Raw genomic sequence first — 14,798 nt, 5'->3', positions numbered from 1 at the left:
TGTCTGTTGGCCAACTGGACATCTTCTTTGGAAAAATGTCTGATATATTCTGATCGTTCTTGACCTGGATTGTGTTTTGGGTGTTGAGATGTATCAGTTCTTTATATTCTTATACTAACCTTTATCAGATATGTCATATGCAAATGTCTTCTCCCATTCTGTAAGGTTGCCTTTTAGTTTTGTGGATTGATTCCTTCACTGCAAAAGCTTTTGATTTTGATGTAGCCCCAACAGTTTATTTTGCTTTTATTGCTCTTGCCTCAGGAGACATTAAAAAAAAAAAAAACCTGGCTACAGCTAATACCAGAGAGATCATTGTCTGTGCTCTCTTCAAGGATAAAATGGTTTCATGTGATATATTTATATCTTTAAACCATTTTGAATTTATTTTTGTAAATAGTGAAAGAAAGTGGTCCTGTTTCAATTTTTTATATACCCATTCAGTTTTCCTGGCATCATTTATTGAAGAGACTGCCTTTTCAAACCATTGGATATTCTTTCTTCCTTTGTCAAAGATTAATTAACCATATCATTATAGTTTATTTCTGGATTTTCTATACTATTCTACTGATTTTTGTATCCATTTAATGCCAATACTATGCTGTTTTGATTACTACAGCTTTGTAATATAACTTGAAATCTAGCATAGAGATATCTCCAGTTATGTTTTTCTTTTTCCAATATTGCTTTGGCTATTTGAGGTCTTCAGTGGTTCTATATAAATTTAGGGTTGTTTGCTCTAATTCTGTGAAACATGTCGATGGAATTTAGTAGGCATTGCACTAAATTTGTAGTTTGCTTTGGGTCCTATACACAGTTTAACAATAGGTGCTCTTCCAATCTAGGAGATGGAATTCTTTCCACATCTTTGTGTCATCCTCAATTGCTTTCACCAATGTTTTCAGAATGCAGGTCTTTCAAAATTTGGCCTCTGTGTTATTTTTTTAAGATGTTATTTATTTATTTATTTATTTATTTATTTATTTATTTGAGAGAGAGGGAGAGAGTGAGAGCACAGTAGGCAGAGAGGCAGGTGGAGGGAGGGGAAAGAAGCAGGGCCCCTGCTGAGCAGAGAGCCCTATATGTGGCTCTATCTCAGTACCCTGACATCATGACCCAAGCCAAAGGCAGTCGCTTAACCGACTGAGCCAGCCAGAGGCCCCTTGGCCTCTGTTTTTAAAAAGGGTTTAGTTATCTATTTTGCTTTCACCTCTCCTAACCTGTGAAATGCCCAGTAAAGGCCCATTTTTAGTTCCCATAACTAAGTGTGACAGGTAAGGAATTCTCTGAAATGTCTGACAGCTAACTGAACAAAAGTTAACCACCATGAATTATCACCTTCCACCTGTCAGAATGGCTAGAATCAAAAACACACACACACAACAATATTGGTGAGGATGCAGAGAATAAGGAATACTCGTGAGCTGGTGATGGGGATAGAAATTGGGGCAGCCACTGTAAAAAACAAAATGGAGTTTCCTTGAAGAAGTACAAATAGAAATACCACATGATCCAGTAATCCACTACTGGGTACTTACTTACCCCCCAAAAAAGAAAACACTAATTTGAAAAGACATATGTACCCCAATGTTTATTGCAGCATTATTTACAACAGCCAAGATATGAAAGTAACCCGTGTCCATCAACAAATGTATAACACACACACACACACACACACACACACACACACACAGAGAGAGCAATATTACTCAGCCATAAAAAAGAATGAAACCTTACCATTTGCAACAATGTGGATTACCTGGAGGGTATTAAGCCAAGTGAAATATGTCAGAGCAAAATAGACAAATACTATATGATTTCATTTATATGTAGAATCGAAAAAGCAGAACAAATATACAAACAACCGAAAAGCAGAACCGGACCCATAAGTACAGAGAATTCTGTATTGCCAGAAGGGAAGTGGGTGGGGGACAGACAAAAATGGTGAAGGGAAGTGGGAGTTCAGCATTCCAGTTATAGTAAGTCACAGGGATAAAAGTACAGCATAGGGAATATAGTCAATAGTATTGTAATAGCAATATGCAGTAACACATGGTAGCTACACTTGTGGTAAGCATGGGGTAACAACATAGACCTGCTGAATCACTATGTTGTACATATGAAACCAACATAACGTTGTGTCAACTATACTTAAATTTTGAAAAGGAACTATCTACAGATGTTAAAGAACAAATTTATATGTTATTAGTGGGAATACTATTCCTGAAGAGATTAAAAGATTAAAAACTATAATATCCAAGTTTCACAAGTCCTGCCATATTTACATCCACATAAACTAGCAAGGCCTTAAAAATCATCAAGGGCACTCAGATACCCAAGAAGAGAGACTGCTATAAAAATAGTCCTGATATCTGTGCCTCTATTGCCCCACACACTGCCTAATATTTTCTTTTTGTGAGCTCCCACTCCTGGATTACTCCTCTGCAGGGCTCAGTGGCACTCTCCAACGTTTAAGTTTTTAGCCTGTCAAGGCATAGATTCCCAAAACAAGGAAAGGCTCAAATGACCAAGAATAGGAGCCATTTCCTGCTCCTGGAGAACCAGCTAAATGGAGTCTGAGTCATCCATGCAGTCGTCTCAATGTAGGCACCTTACCAACTACCCAAATGAAGCTCCGTTATTGATCTGACAGCTAGTCCTACACCACCAAACCCTACACATACACAGGAAGGGCATCAGAGAATTACGAAAAGAGGTGGAGTGATCACAAGACCTTGTGACCTTGGGCCATACATTTACATAGTTCAGAATCTCCATTCCCCCCTTATTTGAGAGGATCTAACCCGCCTGCTGTAAGGTGGGGTAGAAGTCGATGATATCCCATTCCTATTTGCTGTAAATACTCTTGCCAGTGGCTCAACTGATTTTAATGTTTCTCAACAGAAACTCTGAAGTAGGGCAGCTGGGTAGCCCAGCGGTTTAGTGCCACCTTCAGCCCAGGGCATGATCCTGGAGACCCAGGTTCGAGTCCCAAGTCAGGCTCCCTGCATGGAGCCTGCTTCCCCCTCTGCCTGTGTCTCTGCCTCTCTCTCTCTCTCTCTCTCTCTCTCTCTCTCTCTCTCTGTGTGTGTGTGTAACTATCATAAATAAATAAAAATTAAAATAAATAAATAAATAAATAAATAAATAAATAAATAAACCAACAAAAAGAAATGCTGCTCAGGACTCTCTTGAACGCTCTATTTTAATATGCTTTTATAAACAACACCCAATATCTTGTGTTCTTTCTTTTTGTAATTGATCTTTGTCTATCTTGTCATAAACCCCAATATTCTGACATCATTTCTAAAACTCTTTTCCTATTCAACCCAGTGTGGTTCTTCTTGAAACATGCCCTCTCCTGCTAATTCCCGTCTCGTGTACACTAGACCCACTCCCTATCTTTATTTTATTAAATCACTTACCTACAAGATGAGAGAAAAGGGAAAAAATCTAAATTTAAGTCTCATTTCTGTCAGTTATCAAATTCAAGTAAGTCACTTTAATCCCTTTTGAGTTTCAAATTCTCCACTTCAACAACCACGTGGTAAGGATGTTAAACATGGGTTACAGCATCAGAGAGTATTTTGATTAACACATCTCTAAGATTCTTTAAAACCCTGAAATTCTATCTGCTTTTCATTTTGTCTTTAGAAAAATGGAGAATCCTTAGCTGCAGAAATGATAAAACGTAATGGAATAAAAGAAACAGCAAGAAAATTGGAGAAGAAAGTTACCAAAAAATCAAGAAAAGAGTATAGAAAGGACATGGAGAAAAGCAAAAAAGTCTACAAAAAAAAGAAAAAGCTTCACAGAACTTATCAAGGGTGCCAGCCTAAAGGGAAAATTAGACTCAGAATTCAGTCAATAGACAACTGTTTAGAAATACCCTCTAAATAGATGATAAATTTAATTAACGTTACATGGTCTATACCTAGATTACATAACCTTCACTTTCAGAAAAATCATTCATCTCAAGGAGAGCAGACGTCACTATATCTAAGAGCTTGCCAGATTAGGGCTTGCTTATGTAAAAGCTATGGTACTGTGGCCATAGGTAACTGAGATCCACTCCAAAATCTTTGACAGTAAAAACAAGAAACTAGTTACCACTGCAATAATTACCTCTAGCTATCACTAGTTGTGTCAAATATATTAGGAAAATGCTTGGACTTGCCTGGTTCTTAAGAAAACTCTAAGTCAGAGTTAACATGTAATGAAATTTGACATTCTGGGATGATCTAAGATCTGTATCTTAATTCCAGTGCTGCTGAGGGGCACAACATGTATGTGGGAGCCACACAGGCTAACATTCAAATCATGGGTCTGCTACTCATTAACTATGGAATCCTGGGTCAATTTATCCATCTCCCTGAACTACAGCTGACTAGTTAATAAAAAGTAGGCTATAACAACACAGCTCCTTGGTGAAACTATTGCAATGACTAATAAGTAATAAGTAATACGTATTAAGCACATAATATAGTGTCTAGCCCAGAAGACAACACTCAACAAATCCTTTCCTCTCCACTTCCTTAGTTAACACGTCATTTTAAAAAAATCCATAAAAGTCCTACCTGCTTAAAGCGACTTCTTCAGACTTCTTAGCCACTAGTAAAGAAAGCAGGAAAATACATTTTAAGTCAACAATAGAAAAATACAGAATATTAAAAGTGTAAGACAGATGATGACTTGTTAAAAAAAGTATTCCTTTGGGACCACACCTGGAAACCACACTACAGTGGATATTAATTGTACTATTGGTAGGCAGTTAATGTTTTAATAAATCTCATTTTCTCCTCTGTAATTAGCAATGCAAGAAAAGAATTCTAGTTATCAGAATGTGGTACATACAAGTGGATGTTTCTAATGACCATTATTGTAACCAAACCCTATGAGACTGACAGGAAATGGTATCATCAGCAGAATCATTATCATAAAGTGACAATGGCAAACTTAAATAGCATGATTTTCCTGGACTTCCACTACTAGGAGCAGTTAAAACAGACTAGACATATTTGGCTGGAACACGACGGAACCTCTCCAGCTCCTCAGTGGAGACTGCTAAGTTCAGGATGAAACACCTCATCACAAAGTTCGGCTCGGCTCCGGTCACAATCTTGGGGTCCTGGGTGGAGACCCTCAGGGAGTCTGCTTTTCTCTCTCCCTCTGTCCTTCCACCTCGCTTGTGCTATCTTTCAAATAAATAAATAAACTCTTCTCAAAACCTTTTCTAGAGAAAGACATAAGGCCGAGAAAAAGAACAACATTTTAAATGGAATGAATTGAGCCTCCTGACTTGTTCAGTAGAGAGGGCTGAAAATTTCAAAATGGAATGATACTTGGCTAAGGAAATAAAAGCTTCCTTTGTCTTCCAGTATCTTTAACTTGGTATTCTTCAATCTATCCTCCACAGGAAATGCCTGCAAACTATGGCCACAGGCCAAATCCAACCTGCCATCTGGTTCTGTAAATAAAGTTGGAATGGAGCACAGTCACATCTATTTCAATACATATTGCTATGGCTACTTTCACACGACAATGGCAGAGTATGAGACCCCAGGGCCTAAAATATTCACTATCTGGCCCTTTTAAGAAAAACTTGGTGATCCCTATTTTATGCCATAACCAAAGGGCCCTAATTCAAATCTAATCTGATTACTCTTCTATTTGAAATTCTCCTATCAATCCCTGCTGGCTCCCTCCCCAACAGCCATTCCATAGTCTTCATTCTTGCTGGAGAACCACAGCTTTATTTGGATATTTAGTGTCCCAATACACAAAGAATGTGGTCTTGCCCCAGCTGCAAAAGGAGAAAGGATTATTCTAAGCTAATCACAGTACCTGACTTACCAGTGACTGGTTTAGGAACAAGCAAGTCATGTTACCTAGCCTATAAAATGTTAGTTTTATAGGCTGAGTTTTCTTCCTATATAAACGAAACACAGAGACAAACACAGTCCTTCTGGTCATGGATATTGTCATGTGAAAATATGCCTGAAGCTGTTGCTAATTAGCCAAGCAGGAAAGGAGACAGGGACTCCTGGGTGACTCAGCGGTTGAGTGTCTGCCTTTGGCTGAGGCCCTGATCCCCAACTTCCCGGATCAAGTCCCATGTCGGGCTCCCTGCCTGGAGCCTGCTTCTCCCTCTGCCTATATCTCTGCCTGTCTCTCTCTCTGTCTCTCATGAATAAATAAATTAAAATCTTAAAAAAAAACCACACACAACACAAAGACAGCTCTATTCTATTATGAGCACCTTGAAAGACCAAAACTCTATTCCATCTTTGCTTCCTATAACTTGCAAAACCAAAGCCAACCTAAAGAATTTCTGTGATAGAGATCCACTAAGTTAAAGGTTTCTTCCTACATTTCAGACCATGCAACGCACTAGGTGCCACCTCTGGGGAGCAACGATAACATCTTTGTTACTGCGAACATTTTTGTGCTTTTATTATAATTTGTTGAGCCCAAGTTGCCCTTTTTGAATATTTATTATGATCATATTTTGACTAATGATAACAGAGTATCTTATTTCCAAAAAACTACAGTATTATGCAACAAACAGGAGAGAACATTGTCCTAATGAAGTCAACATATCACATTCTGACTTAAGAGAAGTGAAGTCACTAATAGTGAGATTGCGTTGATGCAACAGCATCTAAAATAACCTGTGCTCCTCAACAGGCTTCCTACGGAAGTAGGATAGGTCATCACCTAAGAAATCAAGCAATCTCATTGGTATTGCTGCACACTAGCTAAGTTTCGCAGTTCTCATTGTTTGCCATTTGTGTAAAGGACCAGCAAGGTATTGCAGAGTTCCAGTTTTAAAGATAATGAGACAAATCACACTATAATAATATTTACTAAATGAAATCCACTTGTAAAAGTCAAAATGCCATTTGTATAACCAGTATAATTTTTATAACATGTTTATAGAGGAAACATAAAACATACTAACTTGAACATCTTTTTTCCTTGTTTACACAAAGATATCCCATGGGATTTTAAGTATCATAACTAATAATGAGGGCACCTGGATGGCTCACTGGTTGAGGTTGTGATCCCAGGGTTCTGGGATTGAGTCCCACATCAGGCATCCGTATGGAGCCTGCTTCTCCCTCTGCCTCTCTCTTTGCCTCTCTCTCTGTGTCTCTGAGGAATAAAGAAATAAAATCTAAAAAATACTAAGATAACGAATTTATTTTCAGACAATACTGCCTCATATTTTAAATTACCAAAAAGAACTTCTCAAATTCTGAATCCTAGACTATTAAGAAAGAAATTAAGAAACCAAACACCCATGCAATTTACACATTGGATTTGTTTCATTTTGTTTTCATTGCTCTTTCATTATCAAAACTGCCTTATTCTGACTTCATCTATGTTAGGACCACCATAAGTAATTCACTCTAAAAAATCGTACCTAGATCATGATTCTGTGAAGAATTTTCAGGTTTCATTTCTTCTTTATGTTCAGAAATTAGTTGGTCACTGCTACGTATAAGAAAGAGTGATAAACAATGAGACTTTTTAAATACTGATATGAAAAATATTTACCAGATATATCAAATTCTTAAGATTTTTCAAAGAATATCAGGGTTAACATCAAAACTTAAATTACCCAAATAGGTACTTCAAATTTGTTAGTTCTAAAAACTTTTATCAAGTATGCAATTAAAATTAAAGGAGAAACAAAAGTAAGGTGAACCAGTCATGAGTTGAAGGCATTTTGCTCAGTAAACTAAGAGTTAGAATGCCATAATGGAAAGTGTCTCAAATCCCAAAGTCCCAGCTCGAAAAACCAGCAGTTTTTTTGTTCTTAGACCAGCCACTTCTCTTCCACTCAAAGTCTTCCTCTATAAAACAGGAATCTTACCATCTTATATTACAGGCCGTTAGGATGATTTAATGAGGTATTATACCCAAAACGTGGCCTCTCAGGCAAGGTGATGCCCACAACTCTGGGAAGGGCAATATGAAACCTTCCATGACCTAATAAAAGAAGGTATTCCACAGGATTTAAAGCAGGCTTGGGGGGCAGCCCAGGTGACTCAGTGGTTTAGCACTGCCTTCAGCCCACGGCGTGATCCTGGAGACCCAGGATCAAGTCCCATGTCGGGCTCCCTGCATGGAGCCTGCTTCTCCCTCTGCCTGTGTCTCTGCCTCTCTCTCTCTCCTCTCTGTGTATTCTCATGAATAAATAAAAATAAAATCTTAAAAAAAATAAATAAAGCAGCCTTCGGGTACAGATGTAGGAACAAAGGGGAAGGAAAGTCCAGTCTCGTAGTATTATTTGAACTTCTTTAATAGTTTAGAATGGTCCTAACTAAAGTCTGCTAGCAGAAAAGACAAACAAAATCCTTGAAGGTTAATTCATCATGAAGGTCTGGGCTAATATATGGTTTCCACGTAAGGTTTTTGAGTGTGAAGGGAAGGGTGTATGCAGGCTAAAGCCAGAAGGCCCAGCTGCCAGAACAGCACGCCGGTGGCTTTGGAATAGCAGCTGAGCATATAAGCATATGTAATAAACAAAAAAGGGTTCCAAGTTTGAATTCTAAGTGTGGATCACCATGAGCACTGAGGAATGAGGATCAGCAAGGGCATCCTATGAGCAAAAGCCAATCATGACTGGACTGCAGAACCAGTTTCAACAGCAATGTTGCAGGAACAGAATCAAAGGAAACCACAGAATGATGAGCATGTCCTTTTTTCCATCCAAAAGGCTTATGAAAGAGGACTGTCTCTTTGGTCTTAGGGAAATCCTTAGGTTCTCGGAAAATTCAAGGGGGAAAGTATAGGCGATAACCCACAAGGAAAAGTATACAGTTTTCTATGAAACTGAACATCTTAGGACACAAGTAACTAGTTAGTAAAAACAGACGTTGAGGTGGGTAGTTCAGTTAGTTAACCATCTGCCTTTGGCTCAGGTATGGTCTCAGGATCCAACCCTGTGTTGGGCTCCCAGCTCAGCAGAGTGTCGGCTTCTCCCTCTCCCTCCACCCCTCTGCCTCACTTGTGCTTGCTCTCTCTTAAATAAATAAATAAATATAAATAAAAAAATAAATAATAAATAAATAAATAAATAAATAAATAAATAAATAAGTAAAATCAATCTTTTTAAAAAGCACCCAGGTATAACACTATGTGAACCCCATGCAGAAGGGTTATAGTTGGAATGAAACAGATACAGTGAGGATCCCTAAGCATAAAGGTCTCAAGAGTCCTGACATAAAGAATCCTGCACTCATTGCTACTTCTAACTACTCTAGCCTTTTGCTTCGTTTCTGGGTGATGATAGGCTCTAACTCATTGCCATCCCAAAGTGCTGAATCAAATTATACCTTCTCAGCTGTTACATAGGAAGTAACACTATTTTACTATATTTTAAACCTCAGTTGAGAAATATCTAGCAAGTTTTAAGTTATTTTCACTTTTGAAGAAAGATTTTATTTATTTATTCATGAGAGACACACACACACAGAGTGAGAGAGAGGAGGCAGAGACATCAGCAGAGGGAGAACCAGACTCCTCACAGGGAGCCAGACGTGGGACTCGATCCCCAGGCCCCGGGATCATGCCCTGTGTCCACAGCAGACACTCAACCGCTGAGCTGCCCAGGTATCCCAGTAATAACTAGCATTTTAATGTAAACACTTACATATTAATACTATTAATAATAGCATATTCTTCTGCAGTCCATCCATATACATCTTAGGAAAACCTTCCTAAAGAGAAGACTGACTATATTTCATGGTTCATCTTTTACAGCATATTTTACAGCAAGCATAAGGGCTAGTCTAAAATAACAGAGAGATAACTTCATCCTTAAGAACTCAGAGTATTTAAGCACCTAATCTGATATACTTCATCAGGGTAATATCTCACATGTTGCTACAGAATTGACCGCTAACATGTCCAAGTGTTCATTTTTGTAAATTAACCCCACGGATAAAATGAAGTGAAAAAAAAGAAGCCTCTGGTTCCACTTGGGTATTATAGTAGAAGTTGCTAATTTAAAACCCTCTGATGAACAAGAAACGATGCCGAGGTCACTGATCTGAATAGGTGAAGGGTTTTTTTTTTTTTTAATTCCCCATTTTGCGACATCTGGGTGGCTCAGCGGTTGAGTGTCTGCCTTTGGCTCAGGGCGTGATCCTGGAGTTCCGGATCCTGCTTCTCCCTCTGCCAGTGTCTCTGCCTCTCTTTGTGTGTCTCTCATGAATAAATAAATAAAATCATCTTAAAAATCCCCATTTCTTCCTTAAACTGGTACATTGTACCTCCAAACCACCTGGAAGCCAGGTCGGTATAAAAGCTATCTGTAGGCTTAAAACAGTAATATTCACACTAATGATAAGAAAACAGTCATAGTTGCAGTTAATGATGCTAAGTTAAGCATGTGGTAGGCACTAAATTACATGATTATATATATATAATTATTTACACACAACCACCCTTGAAGGATATATTATTATCCTCCTTTTCATATCAGGAAATGTATCTGGTGATGGTAAGTGATGTTTCCAAGGTCACATACCCAGCAAGGAGGCAAGCTAAGAATTAAACCTAGACTTCTGTGAATCTAAAGTCCATCTCTTTTCTCTTTATCACTCACCTATGATTTCTCCTCATTAAAGGAACAGTCTATTCACCTAAGGTTCTCTTTCATCCTTCAATCCATTCCAATTAAAAATGAAAATGATAAAACATACTGGACATGAAAAAGCATAAAAACTGATGAACCCAGAGTATCTGCTAATGGTAACCACTTCGGGATCATCTGACAACATCAGTATTCTTCAACAAAAAGTAATAAAGCAAAGAGTCATCCAAAAAAACAAAACAACTCCTACTTATGCTTATTATATATCTTTTAAAGTATGAAACAGAATCTTAAAAAATATTAATAAAAGAGTTCAGATATCCAGAATTGTGTCATGAAGTAAACTACAAGTTGGGAGTCCCCATTATCAAACTAATAATATTAATATGAAACCCTTTTAATATAAAATCCTATGGCAAAAAAACTATTTCAAATGACATCAATCAATATTACAAAGAAATATGAATTCTGCTATACACTGTTCATGTTGGCCTGTCAGAATAATTGCTTTCTACCTAAGAGATGACATCCTGACATTTTTCACTATATGACTATAACTTAATCATCTTATTAAGATAAAATTTATGACATGAGAAATTATTACCACTCAAGACAAAATAGTAAGGTTTAAAAAACAAAACAAAAGAATACTCTACCTTTTCACCGTGTCCCCTGCAAGTAGACATGCTCCTTTTCCTACTAAAAATTTCACCATTTGCTCTTTGTTTTCATTTAGAGCAACTAAAAGTGGTGTGAGGCCATCCTGTAAAAGTGCAAAAACAACTTACAATTTATAAAATTATATATTTGCATGTTAATTTTTAAAATTTCTATACATTCCGCTAAACTTAAAACATATATTGTAGAAAGTAAATAAAATTAGCCCCTTCCTTCTCACCCCTCTGTGTTTTCACCCCCTGCTCCTTCTTTTTAAAAGACTGCTTTCTCAGGGAGCCTGGGTGGCTCAGTTGGTCAAGCATCTGCCTTCAGCTCATGAGCTCAGGTCATGATCTCAGGGTCTCAGGGGGGAGCCCTACCTTGGGCTCCCTCTGCAGCAAGGAGTCAGCTTCTCCCTTTCCCTCTGCTCCTCCCCCTCCACCCGTGCTCTCACTCCTGCTCACTCGCTCTCTGTCTCTCTCAAAAACATAAAATCTTTTTAAAAAGTAAAATTAAAAAAAAATAGACCTCCGCTACCTCTTCATAGATTATCTGACGTCATTCTACAAACTCGCTTCAAACATTGCCTGGCTCCAAGAATCTTTGCTTCTCTCACATAATATACCATGGTACACTCTATTCCACACCATCTAAACCAAGAGCTTCTCGAAGGCAGGGTGACTTTTTAATCTCTGTATCTCCACTCTCTAAAACATAGTAGTTAATATTTAAAATATTGTTATTGATTTTAATGGATATCTCTGGAATAGTGTTTTTCCAATTATATTCCAAAGAATACATAATTTGCAAGAAGGAAGGCACTGGAAGACACCAGAAGAAAGATTCAATGATCATCTATGTTTGTGAAATATTCAAAACCGCACTATACATGTAGCACAAATGAACTCCATTTACATTTGCTTATCCCCATTTGACAATTCCTTTTTTTTTTGTAGCAAACATTAATACTTGAGAAATAAGAGTTCTCAGGGATATAGCTTTCCAATAAACTTTCCAATAAAGGTGAGGGTTTTCTCCAGGTTGTACAAACTTGCTTGATTCTCTTCTATCAATGGTATAGGGATCCCAGATGTCAACACAAAACACTGAGTCACTAAGGAGATGGACTCTGAAGGAAAAGAGCTAGGTTTCAGGGTAGCTGGGTTGCATAGCCAGTTGAGTGACCTTTGGTTTTGTCTCAGGGTGGTGAGATCCAGCCCCACCTTGGATTCTAGGCTCCCCTGGCACTCAGCACCAAGTCTGTTTAAGATACTCTCTCCCTCTTCCCCTCACCCAACCCTCCAAGCCTGTGCATGTACAAGCTGTCTCTCTAAAATATGTAAATAAAGCTTAGTAGAAATCAAAAATAGAAAAAGAATAAATAAATAAAAGAAACAAGCTTCAACTGAACATTGAATGCTTAATACTAAGTAGTTCGTGGTTGAGAAATCTGAGTGGCTAGAGGTTGAGCTCCTGCCCTCAGCCCAGGGTGTGTTCCTGGAGTCCCAGGTTCAAGTCCCACATCTGGCTCCCTGCATGGAGCTTGCTTCTCTCTCTGCCTGTGTCTCTGCCTCTCTCTCAATGTCTTTCATGAATAAATCTATTCTTTTAAAAAATATTTTATTAACAGTCCTTGGTCAAGGAGGGCACAAATGATGACATGAGCGCTGGGTGTTATACTTTATTGTGGCAAACTGAATTAAAATAAAATTTAAAAGAAATAAATAAGTAATAGTCCTTGGACTTTCTCCTATTATACAATGATAAAGCTTTATCTTAACTGTTAGAAAGCTCAGTATGAGATTTTTCTCATTTTATCCTTTTTGATTAAATTCAATTAAATAACATATAGTGTATTATTAGTTTCAGAGGTAAAAGGTTGTGATTCAGCAGTCTTATGTAACACCCAGTGCTCATTCCATCATGTACCCTCTGTAATGTCCATCACCCAGTTACCCCATCCACCCATACCAACCCCTCCAGGGACACTCAGGTTGGTTCTTATGATTAGGAGTTTCAAGGTCTGTCTCCCTCACTCTCTCTTGTTTCAGTTTTTCTTCACTTCCCCTCTGATACTCTGTTTTGTTTCTAACATCTACATAATGAATGCGACCATATGACAACTGTCTTCCTCTGACTGACTTAGGGTATGACGCTACATGAAATAAGTCAGTATCAGATTTCGTCTCAATTATCTTAATTCTGGGACCCGTAAGGCATATCCACTTCTAAAAATCCTCTTAGTATTCCAGATTTTACTGTGATTACTATTTATAATTATTTTGTATTTTAGGCAAAGAGTAAATCAGAAATAAAAATATAACAGCTTATCAATAAAAACAGGAATACTGGAAGAGCACTGTGCTTTTACAGATTGGTAAAATGAATTTAAATAAAAAATCTGAACAAAAAAATTCAAATACTGGCTACATAGATTATTTTTAGCACAATCAATACTACTAAATTATTTAATATTCTCTGTAATATGCATAATATATCCAAGTAAAACGGATTAACCTCATATGACTTGCAGATATTCCAAAAGGAACATGATTACTGTACATTTAAAGAAAAAATGGTTTTCAAAAAAACAACTTTCAATTCCTAACTTAGAAAATTCATCCCGAGGCACCGGGTGACTCAGTGGTTGAGCATGGTGATCCCAGGGTCCTGGGATCGAACCCACATCAGGATCCCCATAGAGAGCCTGCTTCCCCCTGTGCCTAGCTCTCTGCCTCTCTCTGTGTGTCTCTCTTCAATTACTGAATAAAGTAATGAAAAAAATAAGGAGACGAAGAAACAGAAAATTCAATCCCAATCCTAAGAAATTAACATAAAATACAAAATACATATTATAAATTAATATGGAGTGTCTTGAAATTCTTGAAATCTTTGTCAACATATACCATAAAACAGTAATTGTAAACTCAATGCTTATGGAGGCAAAGCAGGTGACACGAGTCAGTGAAGAACCTAGTCGGGGACACGAGCAAACTGGAGACACACGCCTCATATAAAGAGACAGCCTCTGCAAAGCATACCAAACAGCAGCATGCGCTGAAGGTACCAGAAGTGATCTATAAGAAAAGCTCAAAATCCAGAGTTCTACATGCGTGTCATAATTTTAAATGTTAGCTCAAGTGACAGTGGAAACTAAATACATCCGGGGGCCACATTTAGTCTATAGCCTACTTGTGTTTTTCTATTTGCTGTGACTGTTTCCAATGGCTGTGCGTAAAACAAATACTTGGACATCAAACCTTTCCTAAAGCATCAGGATCATGTTTTACCAACAAATTAGGCCCCACCTTCTAAGGAAAATTGCTGTGAAGACTCATTAACACCTACTGTCAGAATTTTCCAATGCTTGTTTCAACTACAATCTATTTGTATTCACTTCCCTCAGATTGCTAACCGAACAGACAGGAGTTCAGAGGAATGCTGAAGCAAAGTTATTAAAACAATTACCATCTGTATTGTCACTAACTACATGCTGAATGTTTAACACAGTAGTGACTATGCCAGGGCCCTATGA

General features: G+C 37.8%; 1 protein-coding gene across 1 annotated transcript in view; it reads right to left on the bottom strand.

Annotated features, from left to right (window-relative positions):
* Window positions 1-14,798, bottom strand: part of LOC140598055 (ankyrin repeat domain-containing protein 26-like) — a 160,585-nt gene that overhangs the window by 112,555 nt on the left and 33,232 nt on the right. Inside the window, exons 10-12 of the mRNA XM_072751268.1 lie at window positions 11,263-11,369; window positions 7,427-7,497; window positions 4,578-4,611 (exon numbers count right to left, since the gene is read on the bottom strand). Coding sequence (XP_072607369.1) covers window positions 4,578-4,611; window positions 7,427-7,497; window positions 11,263-11,369 — 212 coding nt within the window. The remainder of the gene's footprint in view (window positions 1-4,577; window positions 4,612-7,426; window positions 7,498-11,262; window positions 11,370-14,798) is intronic.

Source organism: Vulpes vulpes, chromosome 3, assembly GCF_048418805.1.
Source record: "Vulpes vulpes isolate BD-2025 chromosome 3, VulVul3, whole genome shotgun sequence".
Classification (NCBI taxonomy): Eukaryota; Metazoa; Chordata; class Mammalia; order Carnivora; family Canidae; genus Vulpes; species Vulpes vulpes.
This window is presented reverse-complemented; position numbering and strand designations above follow the sequence as displayed.